General features: G+C 45.1%; 3 protein-coding genes across 10 annotated transcripts in view; 2 read left to right on the forward strand and 1 right to left on the reverse strand.

The window, feature by feature from the left end:
- FAM227A (family with sequence similarity 227 member A) overlaps positions 1-4713 on the reverse strand; it is a 56491-nt gene extending 51778 nt beyond the window's left edge. For both annotated transcript variants that reach the window (XM_074375560.1, XM_010960413.3), the window contains exons 1-2: positions 4283-4713; positions 1376-1606 (exon numbers count right to left, since the gene is read on the reverse strand). In XM_074375560.1, the coding sequence (XP_074231661.1) occupies positions 1376-1517 (142 nt within the window). In that variant the 5' untranslated portion in view covers positions 1518-1606; positions 4283-4713. The remainder of the gene's footprint in view (positions 1-1375; positions 1607-4282) is intronic.
- Positions 4714-4814: 101 nt separating this feature from the next.
- CBY1 (chibby 1, beta catenin antagonist) lies at positions 4815-12931 on the forward strand. 7 transcript variants are annotated; one of them, XM_045520653.2, is made up of 6 exons: positions 4815-4959; positions 7107-7225; positions 9657-9772; positions 10692-10797; positions 10882-11000; positions 12244-12931. In XM_045520653.2, exons 3-6 carry the CDS (start codon positions 9695-9697, stop codon positions 12322-12324), a joined length of 384 nt encoding a protein of 127 aa, XP_045376609.1. In that variant the 5' UTR covers positions 4815-4959; positions 7107-7225; positions 9657-9694; the 3' UTR covers positions 12325-12931. The 7 variants fall into 7 exon arrangements, with proteins under 7 accessions (XP_045376609.1, XP_010958600.1, XP_045376610.1 ...); XM_010960298.3 differs by having other exon boundaries at positions 9688-9772; XM_045520654.2 differs by having other exon boundaries at positions 4820-4959; positions 7110-7225.
- TOMM22 (translocase of outer mitochondrial membrane 22) lies at positions 10933-20857 on the forward strand. Its single transcript, XM_010960297.3, has 6 exons — positions 10933-11000; positions 15234-15316; positions 18617-18896; positions 19160-19278; positions 19754-19871; positions 20106-20857. Exons 3-6 carry the CDS (start codon positions 18780-18782, stop codon positions 20178-20180), a joined length of 429 nt encoding a protein of 142 aa, XP_010958599.2. The 5' UTR covers positions 10933-11000; positions 15234-15316; positions 18617-18779; the 3' UTR covers positions 20181-20857.
- Positions 20858-22046: the final 1189 nt, after the last annotated feature.

Here is a 22046-nt window from a genome sequence, read left to right on the forward strand (position 1 = left end):
TTCCAAAAGGCTAAATAATCTTCATAATATTTTAAATGGCAGTATACAAATCCACTTAGACAACGTATCTTAACAGACTTAACTGTTCCTTGGCTATTGAATATTTAAGTTGTGTATAATTTTCTTGCAATTATAATGCTGTGATGTACAGAGTCGCACAAAGAGCTGTGTCCATATTTTGGATTCTTCCTTTAAGACAGACTTTTCAGGTGACAGATAGCTGGATCCAAGGGTATCTAGACCTTGTTTATCACTCCTGAAATCTCTGTTCAGTTCAGTGGCCCCTCTTGTTGCCCTCTTTACTTTTGCATTTCTTTCTGTCTTAGCTTCAATTGGTCTAGGATATATCCTTTGTAAAAGTCCAATAATCCTACCACTCCTCACTGCCTTCACGTAAAGCAAGGTTCACTCTTACTTCCATTACCCTCAAGTGTTTTTACAAATCGGAGGATACTTGACAAATAAAGATGCCAAGGAGGGACATGACAAATCTTAGGAAGTGAAATGGGTTAGCCAGGTTGAGAGGCGTGTGGGATTAAGAAGAAAAGGGGGGACGTTAGAAAAAGGCCCAGGAAAGCGAGACCCTGAAGCAGATCATGATTTGTGCTCATCTTGAGAAGGGCCTCTGGGAGGGTGGAAGGGGAGGGAATGCAGAGGGACACATGCACTTTGACTGGCAGGAGCATGACTCAAAGGTAACTGAGCTCTATATAAAATGGAAAGACAGGGTTATTTATAACCTGAGAATGTCTTTATTTGCTGGATGGGCTCTAAGGTCCTTCAATGATGGGATTCTGTGGGTACCTTGGGATACAGTGTAGGGTCTGAAATGAGATAAGGATCAATGAAGGCAGAGCCAGAGAAGGAAGATGTTGGTAGAGCCTGGATGATACCAGAAGGGGCAAAGTCTGGGCCCAGGTAGAAGTGCTGGCAGGTCAAAGTTTGAAAAAAAAAAAAAAAGAAAAGGAAAGAAAAAAAAAAGTTGGTATTCGGCTAACTTGTTTGAGGGCAGAGGGCTGGACATGACTTCTGAGTTGCTATCTGTAAGTATAATTCTTTGGAAGACAGAAGGGAAAGAACAATGGGGGAGAAAAAGAACTTTTTTTCCTCTTCTTCCTCATTCTTTCAACAAATATTTCCAGTACTTCTTCTTTTGGGGCTTTTTTGCTTATCTTAGTAAAACAAACTCAAGTTCAACAATCCTTTGCAGGCTCAAATTCTTTTAGAGGACACGTAGGACTTAAGTAATTGAAAAAGATTAATGAATATATGAGAGATGAGCTAGTAAGGGGTACATGTTATAGACTCGAGCCCAGGTTATACCGCTGCAGCAGGTTGTTTGGTCTCCACTGTGGATGGCAGCATGGAAGGATACACGGTGGACTGTCCTGTGGATCCTTCCTCACGGCATCCTTCATTTCATTCTGTGCAATGAGTGAGACAGCCAGGTGCTCATCCACTGGCACCATTGGCAAGGCAGTGAAATTGATGACATCCATCTTCCTGAAATCAGTCATTGTCCAGTTCCTTGTAAACTGACAAATGGTAAGTTTCCACTTTTAAGAGCCTCTCATTCCTCACTATGATCTTGCTCTCTTCCAGCCTCCTGGAAATCACAAATAGCACAGAATCGTCTTAGAAAGCACAACCATGCTCATCTTGTAAGCAAGGCTAATGGCAAGGCACATGGTGCATGTGACACAAGGAATAAAGGCTTTTGTCTGAGAAGCTCATTCTTAACTGAGGACTTCGAGGCATATATACTTTTTGCTTTCTATCTGCTGATCCCTCCCCTCAACCCCTAAATATTCCAGTTGTAAAAATAAGGAGACTAGAGTGCTGAAAAGGCTGGGGTTCCAAACCATGCAGCAAGCCAGTTTCCAAATTAGAAATCCAATCAAATCTCTTGGCTTCTCTGAGCCTCACCAATAAAGTCAGAGATTTGGATTAGGTCCCTAAGACCCTTTTCAGCTCTCAGATGCTGTAATTCTATGATACTGGGTCCATCTAGTCAGCATGAGGTTCCTGATCTACCTGAGGCTTTCTGCTCCCTCTTAGAAAACTGGCCCCATCACTACTCTTCCTCCTGGATTTGGAATAATCTGGCCAGACTACTCTCCTGGGTCTTTGCTTATTGGGCAAAGGGAGTTCATCACCACCATCTGTGGATCCTCCGTGTCCAGAGCCTGGTGGTATAAGCCTGGTTATAATGAAGTAAAAGATCAGATCTACCTTCAAGAAGCTTATACATGTGGAAAGAGAGAGAAAAGGTAGAGTTTGGTGGGAAAATTAACCAAGGCAGTGCCCTTTCGCCAGTCTCCTTTCCTCTTCTTTGGTTCACGCCTTCTGCTCGGCCCTCTTCTCCCTAGCCAGGCATCCTATATACCTGCCCCATGAACTTCCTCCTGGTCCCTGCCACACTATGCTCTTTGTGCGTCTAAGCCCTTGTACATGCTGTTCCCTTGATTCAGTGCTCAGCCTAGGTGACATATCTTTTGGAAAACCTTGATTTACTCCAGTACCACCCCTTCTCTGTGAAGCCCAGGATTCTGCTTTCAACTCTCTATTCCAGCACTTACAATACTGAACTAGAATTATTTGCTTCTACATCTTTCTCCATTAAGCAAAGTACTCCCTAGGAATCAGGCTCACTCAATTTTTGATTCCATTTTTAACTCACTCACCACATTTCTTTCTAGTTCAAAGAGGCTCTCCATTTTGGGCTGTCGCAAGTCAGGTGGATCATAGGAAAGACTGGCCCACGCCCAGGTCAGTACTATTTCCTTCCTCCCTCCTGCTCTTAGCTTTTAGCCGCACAAGCAATGGGAAGAGAGTAAAGAGGAGGCAGGTGCGTTTTAGCGCTTCTCACTTTCCTCTCACCCATCCCTCAGCATGACTGGAAAACTACAACACGTTTTCTGAAAAGCCAGGCTTAGGAGGACCCTGCTAAGAAGCCTCTTGCTTTAGGTTAACATTATTACTTATGTCTAATGACAGAATTGAATATTCTGCTTCTTAAGAGAAATGTTTAAAATACTCCGTTCCCTTCTGAATTTTTCATCATACCATTTTAGGTTAAGTATTCTCTGAAACATGGTAAGTTTTTATGTCACTATTTGGGGAGGAAAAAAGGATGAGGGAGAAAACTAACTTCCCTGAATATCCACCCCATGCCCAGCACAGTGCGGTGGACGAGCGGCAGATGAGTGGAAGAGGAAGAAATGTCTTGCCTTCATGGAGCACATATTCTGGCAGCTGAGATTTAAAGTTAACACGTTTTAACTTAAACATGTTAAACAAGTTAAAACAATACTGACCTTGGAGTCAGACAGACTTTTTGTTCAGGTCAACCTTCTGTCATTCAATGACTATTTACAGAGTGCCTCACACAGCCATCAAGTGTCCCTACTGGGGACAGGATGGTGAATTAAACCAGACTTGATCCCTGGCCTAAGGAAGCTTATGTCTAGTAGGGGTGACATGTGATAATCAATTACATACATAATGATGAATTACAATGGATCACTGCTTCAAGGGGAGGGGGACACAGTGCTATGAGACAATGTAACAGTGGGTACTGACCTAGTCAAAGTGGTAAAGATTTGAAGAACGAGCAGGAATTAATTAGATAAATGGGGAGGAGATATACCATCCAAGCTGAGGGGCACAAGAGTAGAAAGACAGGAAAAGTCTAGACCTGTGCCTCACAGTGGCCACTAGCCACGTGTGGCAATTGAGCCCTTGGAATCTGACTGGTGTGACTGAAGAATTAAAATTTAAAAACTGAAGCAGAATAAATTTTAAAATATTGACTGTATGTTGAAATTATCATATTTGGGACATATGAGTCAAGTAAAATATTCAAATTAATATCACCTGATTTTTTTAATTAAAAAAATGGCTACCAGAAAATTCTAAATTACATTTGGCCCACATTACGTTTCCATTGGACTGTGCTGTGTTAGACCATGTGGTTTGGTTCCAGAACATGGAACTCTCTTCCCTTTCCAATGAAGTGAGGTGCAATTGGAAGAAAACTGCACTTGGAGCCAGAGACCCATGGGTACTGACCCCTCGTTGGATGCATGACCTAGTGCACTCACCAGGCACCAAGTAAATAGCCCCCAGATGACTCTGAGTTTCTTCATTTATCAAATGGAACCAATAATACACACTGTTAGGATTTTAGGAAATGTGGAGTTGATTTCTCGAGTAGTTCTCTGCCCCTGGCTCACTGTGAGACCGTGAAGAGCAGAGAGGGGTCACTATTCGTTGGTCTTACCTGAAGACATCTGCAGAATCCGACGAACTCGGGGCCGATTCCGCCTCGGGTCCCTCACGGGGCACTGCAAAGTTCTGGATGGGACACTCGACACCCTTTGCCCCCAACCAGGAAGGGGCGCCCTTTGTTTTGTGGCCGGGGAGGAGGAAGGAGGGGCTTTGGGGAGAGACTCATTTTGCTGCTGTGAGTCCTTCAGTTCTCCAGGCAACGCGAGGCGCAGCCAACACCTCCACCCTTCCTACAACAATGGAAGCGTCGCAGCCTCCACGCGTCCGCCAGACGCCGTTACCACGGCGACCGCCCTGGACGGCCAGGGAGACCAGACCAAGGGGTTTGTGGAGGGGGTGAGTGTTGTTCCTCGTCCTAGCGGATAGCATGGAGAGTGAAAATGACTCCAGAAGACACTGCCTTTATGGAGTCTATTAAATATATCGAGGGACGTCTTCAAGAGTTTCTGGTGCTTCGTGTAGGCTCGCGTTGGGGACCGCGCCGCGCCGGGAACCCCCACCTCCCTCGGTGGTAGAGCCCGGCGGGGCTGCGCGTGCGCATGCGCTTGAGCGCGGCGGGCTGGTGGGCCGTGGCCGGCTGTCGCGGTCGTGGTGGGTAACGCGGCCCTGGATGGCACCTTGCGGTTGGCCAGCGAGTTAGCTTGGAACCCGGTTTCTGGGGCGCATCAGGTACGTCTCCGAACCTTGCGTCGTCCGAGGGCCCGAGGGCCCTAGGCGAGGTAGGATGCCCGGGCGTTCCCCAGGGGACCCAGGGCCTCCCCACAGCTGGAGCGGCCGGAGGGCGTGGAGCAGGGGGCGGGCACTGGGTTCACCGCAAGCCCCGGGTTCACCGCAAGCCCGTCACCGCCCTTTTCGAAGTGTGTTTCCTAGTTTGTAAATTGGGGTGGTGATTAACCCCGTAAGTCAGCGACGAAGGTGATTAATGAGGGCGCGCGAATGAACGTTTGTTCACTACCGTTAGTTGAGTTGACAGCCCTGGGTGGCAGTGTACCTGCGTGACGCGTACTTGGCAGTCTCTGAACTCTGGGGGACGCGTTATCTCTTTGAGAATCAAATGAAAGCCACAGACTGCTTCCTCACCTTCTTGTTAGGTTAAAATAATATAATGTACTTTATGGCAAACTGTGAAGCATTGCACAGTAATGAAATTATTATTAGCGCAGAGGAGTAGACCCTATTTGAAGCCAAGTTCCACCACTTTCCCAGGGTGTAATTGGAGGCAAGTTACTTAACTTCTCTAAGCCTCAGTTTTCTGATCTGTAGACGGGAACAAACTACTTGATCTTCTGCCAGGGTTGTTGTATCAAATGCCACAGTTTTTTAAATAAACGGTAAAGCACAGAACATCCTCTGAGTGGGTACTATTGTTGTTTATCGCTGATTATAAATAAAGAAGCCTGAGGCCGAGGGAAGGTAAGTGCTGGGAGTGAGCAGCAGGCGGTGGTTGGAACCCGTATGCTCTCCCTTCACTTCCTTTATGCTGAGCCCTCTCTCCCCAGGGAGCTTCACTGGCAAGAAGGCTTCTTGGGCCAAGAGGAGCTGGGACCTCTAGGTCTTCATTAGTGTTCCAGGACCCCAGGGCCTCAGCTGTTTGTGGGAGTAGTGGATCTGACTTAAAAGGCAGCTAGGCCAGACCCTTCCTTTCCCTCATCTGTAATATGTTGATATCTGTTCTTGGCTTAAGTGTTATGAGAATTAGTGAGGTCATGAGTGAAGTGCCCTGGTTAAAACCTGGAGAAATAAAATAACTTGGCCAAGGTTTAGCAGACAGTTGAGGAGCAGAGCCAGGCCTGGAACTTGTCTGTTGTGTCCCGGTGATCTGCTCAGGCTTAGTGTTCTTAGCACAGTTGTGGCCTTTGCAAGGACAACTTGGCTTATTTTTCCTTCCTCAAATGCCTCCAGATGCTTGAGAGGGGCAGGGGGCTGCTTTTTATTTGGTTTTTTGTTTGGTTGGTTGATTTTTTCATAAGTAGTACATGAGTATCATAATAATTCATTAAATCCAGAAATATATTTCTTTAATATAATTTTATATTGTGATATGAAATTGCCACTATTTGGCCTTTTTCTTTTTAACCTATAAAATGGGAAATTCAGTTGCCATCTAGTAGTCCCTTGTAAGAATGTGCCACAATGTATTTGGCTACACCAACCATTGGTAGACATTTTGGGTTGTTTCTTATTTTTCACTGTTATCAACAATAGAGAGCATTTGTGTGCACATGTCCAATTCTTTCTGGAGCAGAAATGTTTACAAGTAGATTTCCTGGCCAAAAAGTTTACACATTAAAAATTTTGCTAGGTTTTGCCTAGTTGAAAAAATGATAGCATTTTATGTTTCCACCAAGAGTAGATGAAAGTGTCTTTTTCTCCACACCCTCATCAGCATTGGATATGGTTGATCTCTTAAGTTCTGCCAACATGTTAAATGAAAATGCTTCTTTGTATGATGTACTCCACAAATTATTAATACCAAGATAATTTAATATATATCTTTGGCCAACTGACCATGGCTATGGATCTTGGGAAAACTGGATAACTTCTCCAAGCTCTAGTTTTCTCTTCTCTGTTATGGACAGGAAAATAACTACCTTGTGGGCTTCCTGCAAGGAACAGAAGAAATATATGAAGTATACTCAGCATTGGGTCCAATCCATAGTGGATATGCAGGAAACAGTGTTAGTTATTGTTATTGTGACCTTTTCTTTTTTGTGTTAAAATCCTTCTTCCTGAACATTGTCGTTTCATTCCTGTTCTGCCCTCTGTAAACATAAGATTAATTGTCTTCCCTCTTCCACCCTTTTTCTTTTCTCCAGCAGAAACAATGCCAGGGCCTTCCACTGTGTTTTGGATGATATGGTAGCACAGCTTCAAAATCCCTCAACATCCTGGTCCCCACTGCTGTCCTGTCCACCACCAAGCTGAAAGCATTCTGGTTTGTCCAAGTCTTAAAGTGTTGTGTCCCAGCCCAAATACCTTCTCCCAGGTTGTGGATCTTCTGCTGTTTTTAATCACACACACACACACACACACACACACACACACACACACCAGTAAAACTCTCATGAGCACACACCCGAAATATCTTTTTTGTTGTTGTTATTTATAAATATATATATATATATGTATTGTAAAGTTTCCAAAGAAGCTTCTAAACTTTTATCAATTTTAGCAACTAATTTCTGTGTCACTGAAAAAGGCACAGAAGTTTTCCTCGTGTTCTCATTGAATATGTATCTCACTAATTGTGAAGAATTCCTACTATGAGTTATCTTTTAACGATAGTTGATATAAAACCTTGTTTCAGAGAGTCTTGAGAAGGTCCCTCTTGTTTGGCCAACTGCTTGTCAGAAATGATAAACTCATTCCTGTTTTTATCTCATAATATGGTGAAGGAGGATTTTGTAGCACAGAGTGGGAAAAGTGAGAGCGAAGCTCTGCTGCTCTCCTTTGCTCACCTGTGCTTTCATTGCTGCCGTTGTCAGTCTGCAGTTTCTTAGAAGGAATCTTTTTAAACTATTTGTGTATTATATGTTAAAATTGGGTGATATATGGGAAGAAATGAACTGTGACTCCTGTCTCATACCACATATAAAAGTTAATTCCAGATGAATTGTAGCCCTAAATGTAAAAGATGAAAGAATAAAATCTCCAAGTTAATACATGAAAAATATGACCTCAGACTAGGCAAGAGTGTCTTGAATAGGACACAAAATCACTATCAGTAAAAGAATTGATAGGTTAGATCCCATTAAAATTAAGAACTTCTTTAATCAGAAAGAAACCAGAAAGAAAACAAAAAGGAAAATCCCAGATTGGGAGAAGACAATTTCAGCATTCTTTGTGTAGACAACACAGGACATGTATTGAAATAAATATTGAGAACCTTTACAAATTAAGAGGAAAATAATTGACAATCCAATAGAAAAATGGCAAAAGACTTGTACGAGCATGTCATGAAAGAGGGTTTGCAAATGTCCAATGAGTACATGAAAAGATGCTGCATTTAATTAGTTGTTGGAGAAAAGCAAATTAAAAACAATGCAATACCACTGCATACCTACCAGAATGGATAAAATGAAACAGAAGATGCCAGATGTTTACAAGGATCTCTCATACACTGTTGGTAGGGGTATGGATTGGTACAGCCACTTTGGAAAACTATTCCCAGTATCTGCTAAAGCTGAATATATGAATGCTCTATGACTCAGCAGTTCCACTCTTGGTATAGAACTAGAGAAGTATGCTTATATATACAGAAATACATGTCCAAGCATGTTCTTAGCAGCACTGTTTTTAATAGACAAAAACTGAAAACAGTCCAAGCATCCACTTCATGCAGTAGAATATTTTACTGCAATGGGAACAAACCAACTACAACTGCATACAACAAATTTCACAACGTGATATTGAGTGAAAAATACAGACACAAAGGAAGACATGCTGTCCAAGTCCATGGATATAAAGCTGTTGGGCTAGGCCTGTGGGTGATAAAATGTCTTGTCTCTTGATCTGGTGAGTGGCTACACGTGTGTGTGTGTCTGTGTGTGTGTGTGTGTGTGTGTGTGTGTGTGTGTGTATGGTGAAAACTCATGAAGACCGACACTTGTGATTTGTATTCTTTTCTATATTTATGTGATACATAAATACACTTCTCCACCCCACTGCTTCTTCTCCACCCCCACTCCCCCTGTGGGCAGTGTCAGTAAATCGACTTAACTGGGCCTGTGTGAATTGCAGTAGGTTACAGTGTGCTGAAGGCAGACTTCTGGCTGCCATTGTCAGTTCTGCCATGTTGTGGGCCTCCTCCCACCAGTCACCTCCCCTACCATGTAAGACAGGTAACTTTCTGACATAGACTGAGTGAGGGGCACTGTTACCAAGCTGAAAGTGAAGGATAGCTATAGCTCCGTTTCTTTAAAATGGAGGTTATGTAGAAGCTGTTGCCCCAGGAGTGAGTCTTACCAGTGTCCAGGAATAAGTGGGATTGTATACCTTGCTATGGACTGTAATCTGGTGATGCCAGTTTGTGACAAAACTTAAGACAGGCAAGTTAGGCACTTGCCTGGAGTTAACAAACTGTAGAGCCACAGAGACCTGTGTTCAAATTCTAGCTCCCACTTAGGACCTTAGTCTTTCTAAACCTCATCTGTCAGATGGGTGTAAGAGGAGTTAAAGGGCAGTGTGAGAGCTGAGATGTTGCAAAGGCTGTGGCATGCTGCCTGGCACATAGTGAGCATTCAGCGTGTGGGAGCTGTCACGAGAATTAACGGCCACATGATAAGATGTGTGTTTTCTTGATTCAGGGACAGTGGCAGAAGGTCACTCACCCAACTCTTTGTACCCCTGACTTTTTCTGACCCTAGGAGAAAGGAACATTGACCTTTCTTTCATCAGGTCAGAGATGCCTCTCTTTGGGAATACATTCAGTCCGAAGAAGACGCCCCCTCGGAAGTCGGCTTCTCTCTCCAACCTGCATAATGTGAGTGTCAGCCCGGGGCTCAGCCCGGCATGCAGTGTGACTGGAGCGTCAAGCCTGGTCCCTTATGGAAAGTGTGGTCCTCCAGAGGCATCCTTGTGGGAGGGCATCCTTTTAATTCATGTTATTGCTATTACTGAAAACATTTTTAACTCCTATTTGGGAATTACTGTCAGAGTTTGTTCAAGAAGCTTCAAAGACAGTCAGTCTCATTAAGATTTTTGGGTCCCAGTGATATTATCTAGTTTGACTTCACTTTATTCCCAAGACTTGGCCAGGAATCAACTTTAGTCATGTCTGAGAGTCAAATCCATTCTCAAAGGGTGATATTTTGCCAACATTAGAAGGATATGTCGCAGCTCCAAAGGCAGTTTTCGAGCTCTTCAAGGGCAGAGGGGTTGCGTTCGTTTCCGAATGTCCAGTACCCGTCCTGGCACAGGGCAGGTGCTCATTGGGTGTAGAAACACTGGCACATTAAACAACCGCTAGTAAGTACTACTAGTTGGGCATTAGCATTTCCTGCGTCTTCCATGATGTGTAGCTCCATAGTAAGCAAATGATAGCTCAGGCTTATTACGTTTAAAAAGGATTTTTCACTTTATTAAAACTTTACAGTAGGATTTCTTAAATTGTTAAGTGCCCACTACATGTGAAATAATTCAGTTTACCAATTTCAGCGTATATAGCTTTTCCAGAAAATATCTATTGTATAAAGCAGCATGTTTCTTTTCTCTTATACTTTAAAAGGTTTTATTACTACCTTATTTGATTTTCTGACTTAAAATAAATGTATTAAATGTGCCAGGTAATGATTAGAGAAAAGAAATGAGTTGTTGGGGTCACACAGTTAGCAGAAGAGGCACTGGGCCTGGAGCCCGTGTGCTTCGGCCCCCTGAAGGCAGCATGAGCATCTCACCCACAGCTGGATCGGTCAACCCGGGAGGTGGAGCTGGGTCTTGACTACGGAACCCCCACCATGAACCTGGCGGGGCAAAGCCTGAAGTTTGAAAACGGCCAGTGGATAGCAGGTGGGCTGCATTTCCTGCCATTTTGTCCAACAATATTGTGGGAGGAAACACCCCTTGTAACTGCTGGTTCTGTCCTTCCACCAGAGACAGGGATTAGTGGGGGTGTGGACCGGAGGGAGGCTCAGCGCCTCCGGAGACGGAACCAGCAGTTGGAGGAAGAAAACAATCTCTTGCGGCTGAAGGTGGACATCCTGCTGGACATGGTGAGGCAGGTGATGGGCAGAGATGCCTCAGCTTCTCTTAGGGAGGTTCACGCGAGTCATTTCAGCCAGCTCATGCCTCTTGATTGCTTTTGCCCAGGTACAATGCTGTGAATCCAAAGATACAAAACCAAATTAGACACAGTCCCTACCCTCAGGGCCTTACAATCTAGTGGGGAGATGGACAACACACATAACAGTGTCTCCTTGTAAGGGCAGTCTGCACATGACAGAGACGAAGTCATTCTGTCGTGTCAGGAAGACATCACAGGGAAGGGAAGTTTGAGCTGAATGTGGAAAGATAAAGGTAGGAATGGAGACTAGGATGAAGACATTCAGGAAGAAGGACAGCCTGCTCCTGGCTGGGAGAGGTCCCGCACCCAGCAGCTGTCAGTCAGTGCCCGTCGCAGACCTGCGGAGGGCCGCTCTCTGCATTGGCGTCGGTTTCTTGTGGATTTAAAAAGCCAGCAGCCTGTTTGGCCTAGAGGTGTATGTGAGGGTTGATTGAGTCAGGAGTGCATACAGTGTAGTGGTTAAGAGCACATGTATGGGGCTAAAAGGCCTGGGTCCATTGCCCAGCTCCTCCACTGGCTGTGTGACTTTAGGCAAGTTACTTAGCTACCTGTGTAAAGAAACTTAGTTTCTTCAACAGTAAAATGAACATGATAGTAGGATCTATCTCATTCGTGAGTTAATAATACAAGTGAAGCTCTTGGAAAAGTGTGTTGCTCAGGAAGTGTAGCTCTTTTATTTTCCAGTAAGCTGACCTCTAGAGTTTATATCTGTCCGTGTCTCTCTCTGGAATGTCTTCCGCCCTCTACTCTGAAGTCCGCTGAAAGATCCTGATGAGGAAAGTGGCATTCTTTTTCAAGCATTTTCCCCACTCATCACCATTATGTGAGCCACAGCTCAGAAGCAACTTGGACCCTCATCCTTTAGCCTTAAAATCACCAGTATCTGCCTTTTTCATCACTTGAGGCGAGTGTCCTTCACACAGTGAGTGCCACACAATCCTAGGTGATCAAAAATGTTGATAGAGTGGATCATGAATATTCTTCAAGTACTCAAGGACCTGGGTCATCAGAAAGTTACTCTCTGCCCAGTTACAAAGGGGTTCCTGCCGTGGGAGCTGCCGGCAGCGTTAGAGAAGTGCCTGGGGGCCTTTCCCAGCGCTAGAGGCTGGCCTCGCCAGCCTCAAACAGCCCAGGACACCCTTCTTCATAACGGTTTGCTGCTTTACTTCCAGCTTTCTGAGACCACTGCCGAATCCCACTTAATGGAGAAGGAATTGGATGAACTGAGGAGTGTCAGCCGGCGGAGAAAATGAAGACCCCAAAGACATCTGTCAGGAGAATAGGGGGAAACCCATTGATCAGAAGAAGAGGACGTGGCTGAGGGATTTATTTTAGTCAAACTAGTAAATTAGGTCCTGGGAGAGAGTATCATATAATGGGGCCAAAAGGCACTGCCCACCTTGGGTTGGCAGTAGGAAGGTGACAGCATTCCAGAGGAAACCAGGATTCCAGGCCAGTCCAGTGCTTCACGGCACAGGGAGGTCTGGGGTGATGGGAAGCCTTTGGGTACTCTCCTGGCACTTAACATACACACACACGTGGCCCAGGCTCACCCTCATTGGACAGACTCTGTTGGGAGAAGCAGGAGTTTATCATATCCCCCCTCACGTTGGTGTTTGGGGTGTGTCACCAGTTGTACGGAGCCCTGCTGCAAGGGGGTCTCAGATGAGAGGCTCTCCTGGTTGTCTGCCCTTCAGGCCACTCCCTCCCTCCTGTGAAGAATACTGTTCCCGGAATCCACAACCTCCTCTGGCTTCAGCGTCTTAGCAGCAAGCACCAGCCTTCCACAGCAACACTATATTTTTGTGCTACTTTCCTGTTTACCCTACTTTTTTAAATTAAATGATATTATATAATCTCTCTCTGGCCAACATGACTGAAAAAAACATCAGTTCTTGAAGAAGTAAATAATGGAGCCTGGGTTCTGAGCTTCCGACGCACCATCCAAAGACAGAACATTTAGGTTGTGGGGAAATGTCACCATTGCAGGAGAAGCATTCCACCTTCCTGGGTGTTGGCAGAGGCTGATCTGGAAGAGAAACAGTGTCTCTGCCCAGATTCCCCTGCCTTCCTCTTCTGGGTGTTGAGACTGGCTACTGAGTGGTTGGGATTGGGGACTGGATTCCGAGAGTGGGAATTTGTGCCTTAGAGTGAACTGGGCTTCTCTGGCTGGGAGAGGGAGCCAGCCAAAGTCAGAGAGAATCTGGCTTCCAGAGTCAAGGGGAAGGGACACAGAGTCCTGGGCTTTGGACCAGGGATGGCTGCTAAGGCCAGCAGTTTCTGAACACCTGGCACCCTCCTGGGATGGGGCTTACACTGTCATTTCCTCCTCATCTTTGCCCTAGGGAGCAGGGCCTGTCAATCAGCATGACTACTGACAGATAAGAAACCAAACCCCAGGAGGTTTGGAAACTGGGTCTAGGATCCTACAGTGGAAGTGTGGGAGCCTGCTGATGACAGCCTGCGGTGAGAGGCGCTGGGTGTGGAAGCTGCTGTTTCTCATCCACCCTCAGCACCAGCTCCCCGGTGGTGGACAGAATGAAGCGTGGCTGTAGCCCCAGCCCATAACCTTCCTTTCTGATACAGGAGAGAATAATTCGGAAGAAACTGGAAAGAGATACTATATGCAGGGTGTAAATCTTCAGATGCAGGTAACAGGAGCAATGGAGAGTTTGCTTTTTCCTAGACGGTAACATTAGCAACCATTTGCTCGTGCCCTTGATGCCAGACACCTATAGACAGTCCCCTACTCACGATGGTTCAGCTTAGAATTTTTTGACTTTATGATGCTGCAAAAGCGATATGCATTTATTGTATGTGTATAAACCATATTTCAAGTTTTGAGTTTTGACCATTTTCCGGGCTAGCGGAATGCAATGTGATGCTCCCTCATGCTGTGAGGCAGCAGCAGCGAGCTGTACTCATCGGCAGTCAACTCGATCACACGGATAAACAACCCACACACTTAAGACCATTCTAGACCCGGACAAGCACTCTGTTTTTCATTTTCAGTACAGTACTTGATAAATTACATGAGGTACTCAACACTTTGTTGTAAAATAAACTACTGTGTCATGATTTTGTGCAACTGTAGGCTAATGTAAGTGTTCTGAGCACATGTAAGGTAGGCTTGACTAAGCTACAATGTTCGGTAGGTTAGGTGTATTAAATGCATTTTTGACTTAAGATATTTTCAACTTACGATAGATTTATTGGGACATAAACCAAGAAGGGCTATATTTCTAATTCTCATGAGAATTTTTCAAGTTTGTTACCATCCCCTGCTTTTAGATGGAGAAACAAACCCAGCAAGGTCATACAGCTGGAGGGAGAGCGAGCCAGGATTGAAACCTGTGGAAGCAGGAGGTTGTCCTTTTGGTTGTCGCAGTGATGTGGGTCCCCTCTGCACCACCACTGGCATGTGAGGGGGCTGGAGCCTTGTGTGGGGCAGCTCTGCAGTGAAAAAGGACTTGAATTTTGGACAGTTAGGGAAGCAAGCCATTGGAGAGTTTCAGCAAAGGAATGCTATGACTGACTTTAAAAAAAAGAAAAAGATCCCTCTGGCTTCAGTGTGGTGAGAACAGTCTGAAGGGGGCAAGGCGGGGACCAGGGAGGTGGCAGTAGAGGAGGTGAGGTGGTCAGATTCTAGACATGACTTGAAGGTGGAGCCCACCAGTGTCTGCTGATGAATGTGGCGTGTGAGCGAAGTCAGGGATAATCCTATTAATGAAGTCTCTAAAGGAACAGGGAAAAAGAGTCACCCATATCTCACGACCCTAAGCCTTGTTGGTCCCCCCACACACACCTGAAATGCTATATGCTTTCGAGATCTTACCTTTTGGGCAGATACGTCCTTTAGGTTCTGGTTCACCTTCCTCCTCCTCAAAACCTTTATGAAGTCTACTGCTTATGGGGGCACCCATGTAGATAGTGGCATCTACTAGATGTATCTTTTGTAATCACTGCAACAGTTTTATCTGTTTTTGTGCTGAGTGTCACATTAAGGAAGAACTTACTGGAGAGCTGAGATAGAAAATTCTGTGGGTGTGAGGAAGGGAGTGCCAACAATTAGAGGAAGTTTTACAGTCTGAGGCCTAGTGAGGGGGTCCATGTGCACAATTGTACAGATATGGGTTAATGTGTGTGGTTTATTTACTTATAGCTTTTGTAAAATCTCGAAGGGACCCACGCTCCACAACGAACTGAATTAGGAACTGCTGCATTACCAGGACAGAAACAGGAAAGGTGAGGATCGTGCACTTGAGGGACAGGGAATGAGAGGAGGTGGGGGCAGGGTTCTAGAACACCTCATCTCCATCCAGATGGCAGAGTCACCTCTGTACCCAGCATGGGACATCATCACTCACTTGATGGCATCCTTACTTGTCCCTCAACTGAGGCCCTGGGCTGACATCATTCTTACCATATGTCTTCATTGCTGCTACTGAGCATTTCTCAGTGAAGGTTTCCCTCCTTCTCCACCAGCTCCTCCTTGAACCTCTTGGGGTGGGGGAAGAAGGTGTCCTTCCCTCCACTGACCATTTTTAGGAGATTTTTGGGGGAATAGTTCTGATTTTTTTGTTTTTAATTTAAAAAATATATGTGGCAAAACACACATAACATAAAATTTACCATTGTAACTATTGTAAAGCATACAGTTAAGTAGTATGAAATACATTCACAATGTTGTACAACCATTACCACCATCCATCTCCATAACTCTTCATCTGGTAAAACTGAAGCTATATACCTGTTAAAAACTGACTCTACTTTCTATGAATTTGACTAAGTACCCCCCGACCTGTCTGATTCCACAGGGCTCTATTCTGTCTTCCCTTCTCACTTTACCTTTTCTAAATCACTTCATCTATTCCTAAGTCTTTGCACACTCTGCAATGCCTGATTCCCAGTATTTTTTCTTTTATTTTTTAAAATTATTATTTTTTTTTTAATGGAGGTACTGGGTTTTGAACCCAGGACCTCGTGCATGCTAAGCACCTGCTCTACCACTGAACTGTCACCCCCCCGCCAATATTTCTTCTTATCCCTTGACAATTTTATAATTATTGAAAGAGCTCTTTTAGCCTTAAACATAGATTTTTTTAAAAGTCATGTACTGTTTTTGTGAATATAAACAAAATTAATTGGTCAAAAGTTTCCTAGGACTTTTTCACATTTGCATTGTGACTTTCCACTTGGAGTTACCGATGGGGGGGGGGAGATTAATTGATCTTAGTCCATCTAAGAAAGAAATGGAAAATTTTATTTGAGCCAAGTTGAGTATTATAATCTGGGAAAAGACTCTCAGAAATGTTCCATGTGTTAGAGGTCAAAGCAGTTATTTTTTGAAGCTGCGGGCTGTATGTTGAATGATGTATTGCTGACAGTTTACACAATCCAGATCTATTTGTGCAAAGCAAATAGTGGGTCATGGGTCACTGTGGCCTTTTACAAGATTAAGAAGGAAGGTTATCTCCTAAGGAGGTCTGGTTAATGCAGATGCATAATACATGCTAATGGGCAAAGAACAAATTTATGCTTATTTTATGTTTAAATTTTTCTTGTCTTTCCATAAAATATGAATTTTATTTCATCAGAGTCAATGCTGTCTGTACTTTCCACATGAGAGTGTCTTCTCTGCTTTCAAGAGTGATGGTCTTCCAGCATTTCTTAAAAGAGCCTATAAAAGAATCAAAAGTCATTGGCACTGGGTTCTTAAGCTGCCCTTGCATGTATGTAGAGCTAGCCTGTTACTGAACTCAGATTCAGCTGCTCTCCAAAGCCAGTACTTGAGAGACAAGTGTTGGTTGAAAAGGAAAGATTGCTTTACTCAGGAGGCCAGCAACCTGGGGAGAAAGCAGATTAGTGTCCAAAAACCAACTCTGAAGAGTCTGCTCGACCATGAAAGTTTTTAAAGGGAGAATCATTTGGGGAGGGAGCCAGAGTCTGCCTTACCATCTACTGGGTGCAGACTTCCTTCTGATTGGTTGGTGGTGAGGTAACAAGGTAGTGTTCCAGGAACCCTGTGCCCAGCCTGAGTAGGAACCTTAGTTCCTGCAAAACTCAAAGGTATTGTTATGTATATGTCCTGGGGAGGAATCAGGATTCTGCTTTAATTGCTGCTCTACTGGTTCTTCACTGTTCCTCCTTTGTTTCTGCATTCCCTCCTTTCCCTGACTAGGAACTCTGAATCTGCCCCTTGGAACTTGGGGGAAGGTCTAGGAGGTTGAAAAACCTACTTCCTACAAACGAGAAACAGAGGACACTGAAAGAACTTGTATCCGGGAGGGCCCCACAGGATCCTGCTCAGTTTCAAGCCTACTTAAATTAGAAAGAAAGGAAAGGAAGGGGGGGGGGGAGAGAAAGAAAGAAGAAAAAGAAACAAAGAGAGAGAGACATGTAAAAAGCATAATTCATAAATGTACATACAGCCTGATGAATTGTCCAAAATGGGCATACCCATGGAAACACCAACCACATCAAGAAATAGAATTTGAGCAGCATCCCAGAAACTCTTGCCTTCCCAAATATTACCTCCTCCTCCTCAAAGGAAATCACTGTCTTTCTCACCATAGATTGGCTTCGCCTGTTTGTAACTTTATACAATGGAATCATACAGTAGGCACATTTTTGTGACATGAAGACTTTTTATAGTTCAGAGCTGCCCTGTCCAAAGATGAAAAGGACTGAGGACTCTATCAGGAGGAAGTGCTAACTCCAGCCGCTTCTCCCCCAAATATGTAAGCACAGGACAATTGAGACTGTCTAATCCCGAGAGTCTTCATTTCCACAGTTGGCTAAATAAGTATATCAGATTACTTTTGTACTAAGAACTTGTGGGGCATGTTATAAAAAGAAGCATTTTCATCCATTTTATATGAGACAGGAAGGAAGAGGGCAGGGCACAGCCATTCAAGAAATAACAGCAATTAACACCAAGGTGGTGGCAAATTCAACTCCCAAGGAGCCTTGAGGTCCAAGATGGCAGGAAATTTGACTTCCAGTAGAACTTGAGCTTCATCATATGCTCATTGCAATAAATTAGCATGGTAAATGACAGTCCCACAGGGCCATGACAGTTCCAAAGCTAACCATAAAAGGTCAAAGAGTGGGTGATGTCCCAATTCCTGGGAATCCCAGCCTCTCCCCCAAAGTAGTTGGAATAATCCTTCCACGTGTTAGCATATGAAGTTCTGGAGACCATTAAAAACGCGCCTTGTGGCCTCTCAGTCCCTCATCTTCTGAGATAGTCTCCGTTCTGTCTATGGAGTGTGTATCTATTGAGCACCCAACCCCAACACTTCGTGGTCTTTCTCTTGCCTTCTAAAACAATCTGTACTCTGTCTATGGAGTATGTATCTCTCTAAATAAATCTACCTTTTCTCCACTGTGGCTCACTCTTGAATTCTTTTCTGCGCGAAGCCAAGGACCCACACTTGGCGGGGCATGTCCCAGGGACTCAACTGAGACCTGGGACACAGCCATCCTCTGCTGAACAGAATTACCAGGAAGCACCCCTACACAGTGCTTTAACATATTTTCCAGGTGTCTCACGTTCTCCAAAGCCGCAGACGCCCTCGGCTGAAGGCGGCCAGAGGGCGGCGCTCTCCCCGAGCCCTTCAGCCTCCGGCTCCCGGAAGGGCAGCTCTGTCCGCCGCTTGCGCTGCACTCGCCTCTTCTCTTCCGCTTCCGGTGTTCCCCCTCAGCCATGGCTGCCGCCGCCCCAGCCGCCGGCCCTGGGGTGCCCCTGTCCCCGGACGAATTGCTTCCGAAAGGCGATGCCGAGAAGCCTGAAGAGGAGCTGGAAGAGGAAGACGACGAGGAGGTACTGGCCCCCGCGGAGCGGGGAGTGAGGTTGCGGGCGGGGAGCGGGAATGTGGGCCCCGCGTGCTGAGGGATCCGGGCGAAGGCGCGTCGCGGAGCTCGGAAAGGTCCGGGCGGAGGCATCTCCAGCAGGCGGCGTGAGGGCCTCGCTGGGGCCGGGGTGCCCTAGCTCCAGGGGACCCTAGCTCCAGAGTACCGGCATGTCCCGGCGTCGAGGGGTCGTTGCCGCTGCTTCGGCCCAGACCCGCGCCTCCTCTACCACAGCTAGATGAGACCCTGTCGGAGAGACTGTGGGGTTTGACAGAGATGTTCCCGGAGAGCGTCCGGTCCGCGGCTGGAGCTACTTTTGATCTCTCCCTCTTCGTGGCTCAAAAAATGTACAGGTAAGGGACGAGGGCAAAGACATTGGGTGCGTTCCTGGTGTGACTGAGGTGCCTTAAATGAACACGAGCTTTGGAAGCAGCAGATCTGGGTTGGAGGCCAGCCTGCCACCTAGATCACTGAGTGACCTTGGACTGGTGTTACCTTAACCTTTCTTGGTCTCAGTTTCCTTCACTGTAGCATGGGGATTCTTAGCGGACAGGGGTCGTTGTGAGGATATTTCAGATTATGTGAGATAATTACTGTATAAGAAGCATTGTGAGAACTCAAATTGTTCAAACTGCTCTCACTAGATGTACAGGCACCAGAACTGCTCCTCCCGTTTTCTGGTAGGAGTAAGGTGTATGGTGCAAGGGTTAGGTAGAATATGCTTAACAAAAACGTTGGAGTATACGGTGTGAGAGGTTTGGTTACTGGTTTGTTCTTGGTGAAGCTGTCTGCACTTGTCTCGCCGTCATGCTCATGCTCCCTCTGCAGGTTTTCCAGGGCAGCCTTGTGGATTGGAACCACTTCCTTCATGATCCTGGTTCTTCCTGTCGTCTTTGAGACTGAGAAGTTGCAGATGGAGCAGCAGCAGCAACTGCAGCAACGGCAGGTGAGCCCAGACCCTGGGCTTTTTGCCAGTAGTGGAGACACAGGTTGTTTATTCTTCCAGCACCTGGGTAGGGCGGTCAACGTGTGGGTAGGGACTGGGATCCGGCCCATGCTTTTTTAGGTATCTAACTGCCCTCAGCATTGTTTTTGTAGACCTTGTCTGCCCCAACAAGTGTGATGAAAATGAGATTCCTAGGTCTGTACAGTGCCTTACATTCTTCTTTTTCTTTTCCAGATACTTCTAGGGCCTAACACAGGGCTGTCAGGAGGAATGCCAGGGGCTCTGCCTTCACTTCCCGGAAAGATCTAGGTTGTTACTGCTATAGTTGACCTGTCTTGGTGGAAGAAGTTTGAAAATTCAGTAGTGTTTGAACTGCTGATTATTGGATAATTTTTTTTTTTTTAACTTTGGCACACTGATCTATCTAAACCTGGTGGGGAGAACTCTCCCCACATTCTCATGGAGAGACTCCCAACTTGCAACTGTGCCCGCCACACTGTCCTGACTTATTTCTTCTGTCCTCACTCTGATACCAGAGTGCAGCAATGCAGATGGTTACTCCACCTCTGACCATCCCGTTTCACTAAATTACTCCTGATTAGAAGACCTCCTCACTATTCCATTGTGGGGTAGAAGCTGATGCCATTGGGAAGGATGTACCCCTGACTGTTCACGATGGTTTTTTCTTTTAAGAATAGAGATGCTGGGGAGGGACATGCACACTATAAAATACAAAATGCATTACAGCTGCACTGTGAAGCAGCCACTGTGAATTTCCACATATGTTGGAACAGGAGGAAGGGCGGGCCTGTAGCAGCTTCAGCCACAGGATGGGGACTGTGGAGGACAGAGCAGGAGCTCATTTCCTCTGCATATTTTGGCTGTTAGACCTGTGTGTGTGTGTGTGTGTGTGTGTCTAAAAGAGAAAAAAAAAATTCAGTGCTCACTTTTTGTATTTAAATATTAAAAATGATTCCAACCAAAAATGTCCTCCATGTGCTTAATACATACCTCAAAATTACTTAGACCATTTTAGAAGGGCAAAGAAAACTGCCCCTCACATTTCCTTTCATCGGAGCCAGCACCACCATTTAACACTGATTGACCCCCATAGGCCCAAGTTAAATTTACAAAGGTAAAAAAAAATTCATTTTGGGCCAAGAACCTAATAGTCACCTTTGCCCTGAATTCAGGCAGTCAGTCACTTTCAGCTCCACCAACAAAGGCTTGGGTCTGTGTACGTACACAATCTAATGACACTGTACAGTTACAAAGGCTTTGTAAGGAATGACATACTATTGAGTTCTAGTTTGGGGGTGGGAAAGTTACAAATAGAACACCTAGGGTTTGTTCTTTTAAAAATACAGTTGACCATTAAACACAGGGGTTGGGGGGGGCTAACCCTCCGCGCAGTCAAGTCTACAACTTTATAGTTGGCTCTCTCTCTGTGATTCCAACCAACTGCAGTTTGTGTAGCACTGGTATTTTTTTTTTTTAATGCACATGTAAGTGGACCCAACTTAGTTCAAACCTGAGCCGTTTGAGGGTTAACTAGTTGCTGAAATGAGCTATTGATAGTGAATCCAACTGCAGCCCTACTTGTCTTTGAACTTGTAGTTTTTCCATTTAACATACATTTTTATTAGCCTGGTGTTAGTAACAGTACTAAGCCTTTTATGTGGGTTACTGGAACTACACAATTTAGAAGGTGGTAGTCTCATTTTACGGAGGAGGAAACGAAGGTTGTGATCTGTGCCAGGCCACACAGAAAATGCCTGATCTGAATTCAAACGTAGTCTAACTCAGGATCCTGCTATGTACTTGGTGCTGAGGCTACCCAGGCCCTCCACTGAGATAACACTATCTTCCACTTGTTAACCAGGGAAAAACACTGGTCACTGGTCAGTAAAGAAAACCTGTACTTAAATTAGGGATAGAGTACTTTATAGTATGGATCCTAGTTTTTATACATTGAAAAGTGCCTCGGGCTTTTTTGAACCAAATCCTTGGTGAGTGTTTTGTCTGGACTTCTGAAGTGAGAGGTTTGGTCAGGGCACAGTATGTCTCTAAAAGATGACTTCTGATGGTAGTGAATTCCTTCTAAAGCAGCATCATAGTAAAATTCAACTTTTAAAGAATTGTGCATTATTACAGAATTGAGACATGAAATTCATG

Source organism: Camelus bactrianus, chromosome 12 (assembly GCF_048773025.1).
Source record: "Camelus bactrianus isolate YW-2024 breed Bactrian camel chromosome 12, ASM4877302v1, whole genome shotgun sequence".
NCBI lineage: Eukaryota > Metazoa > Chordata > Mammalia > Artiodactyla > Camelidae > Camelus > Camelus bactrianus.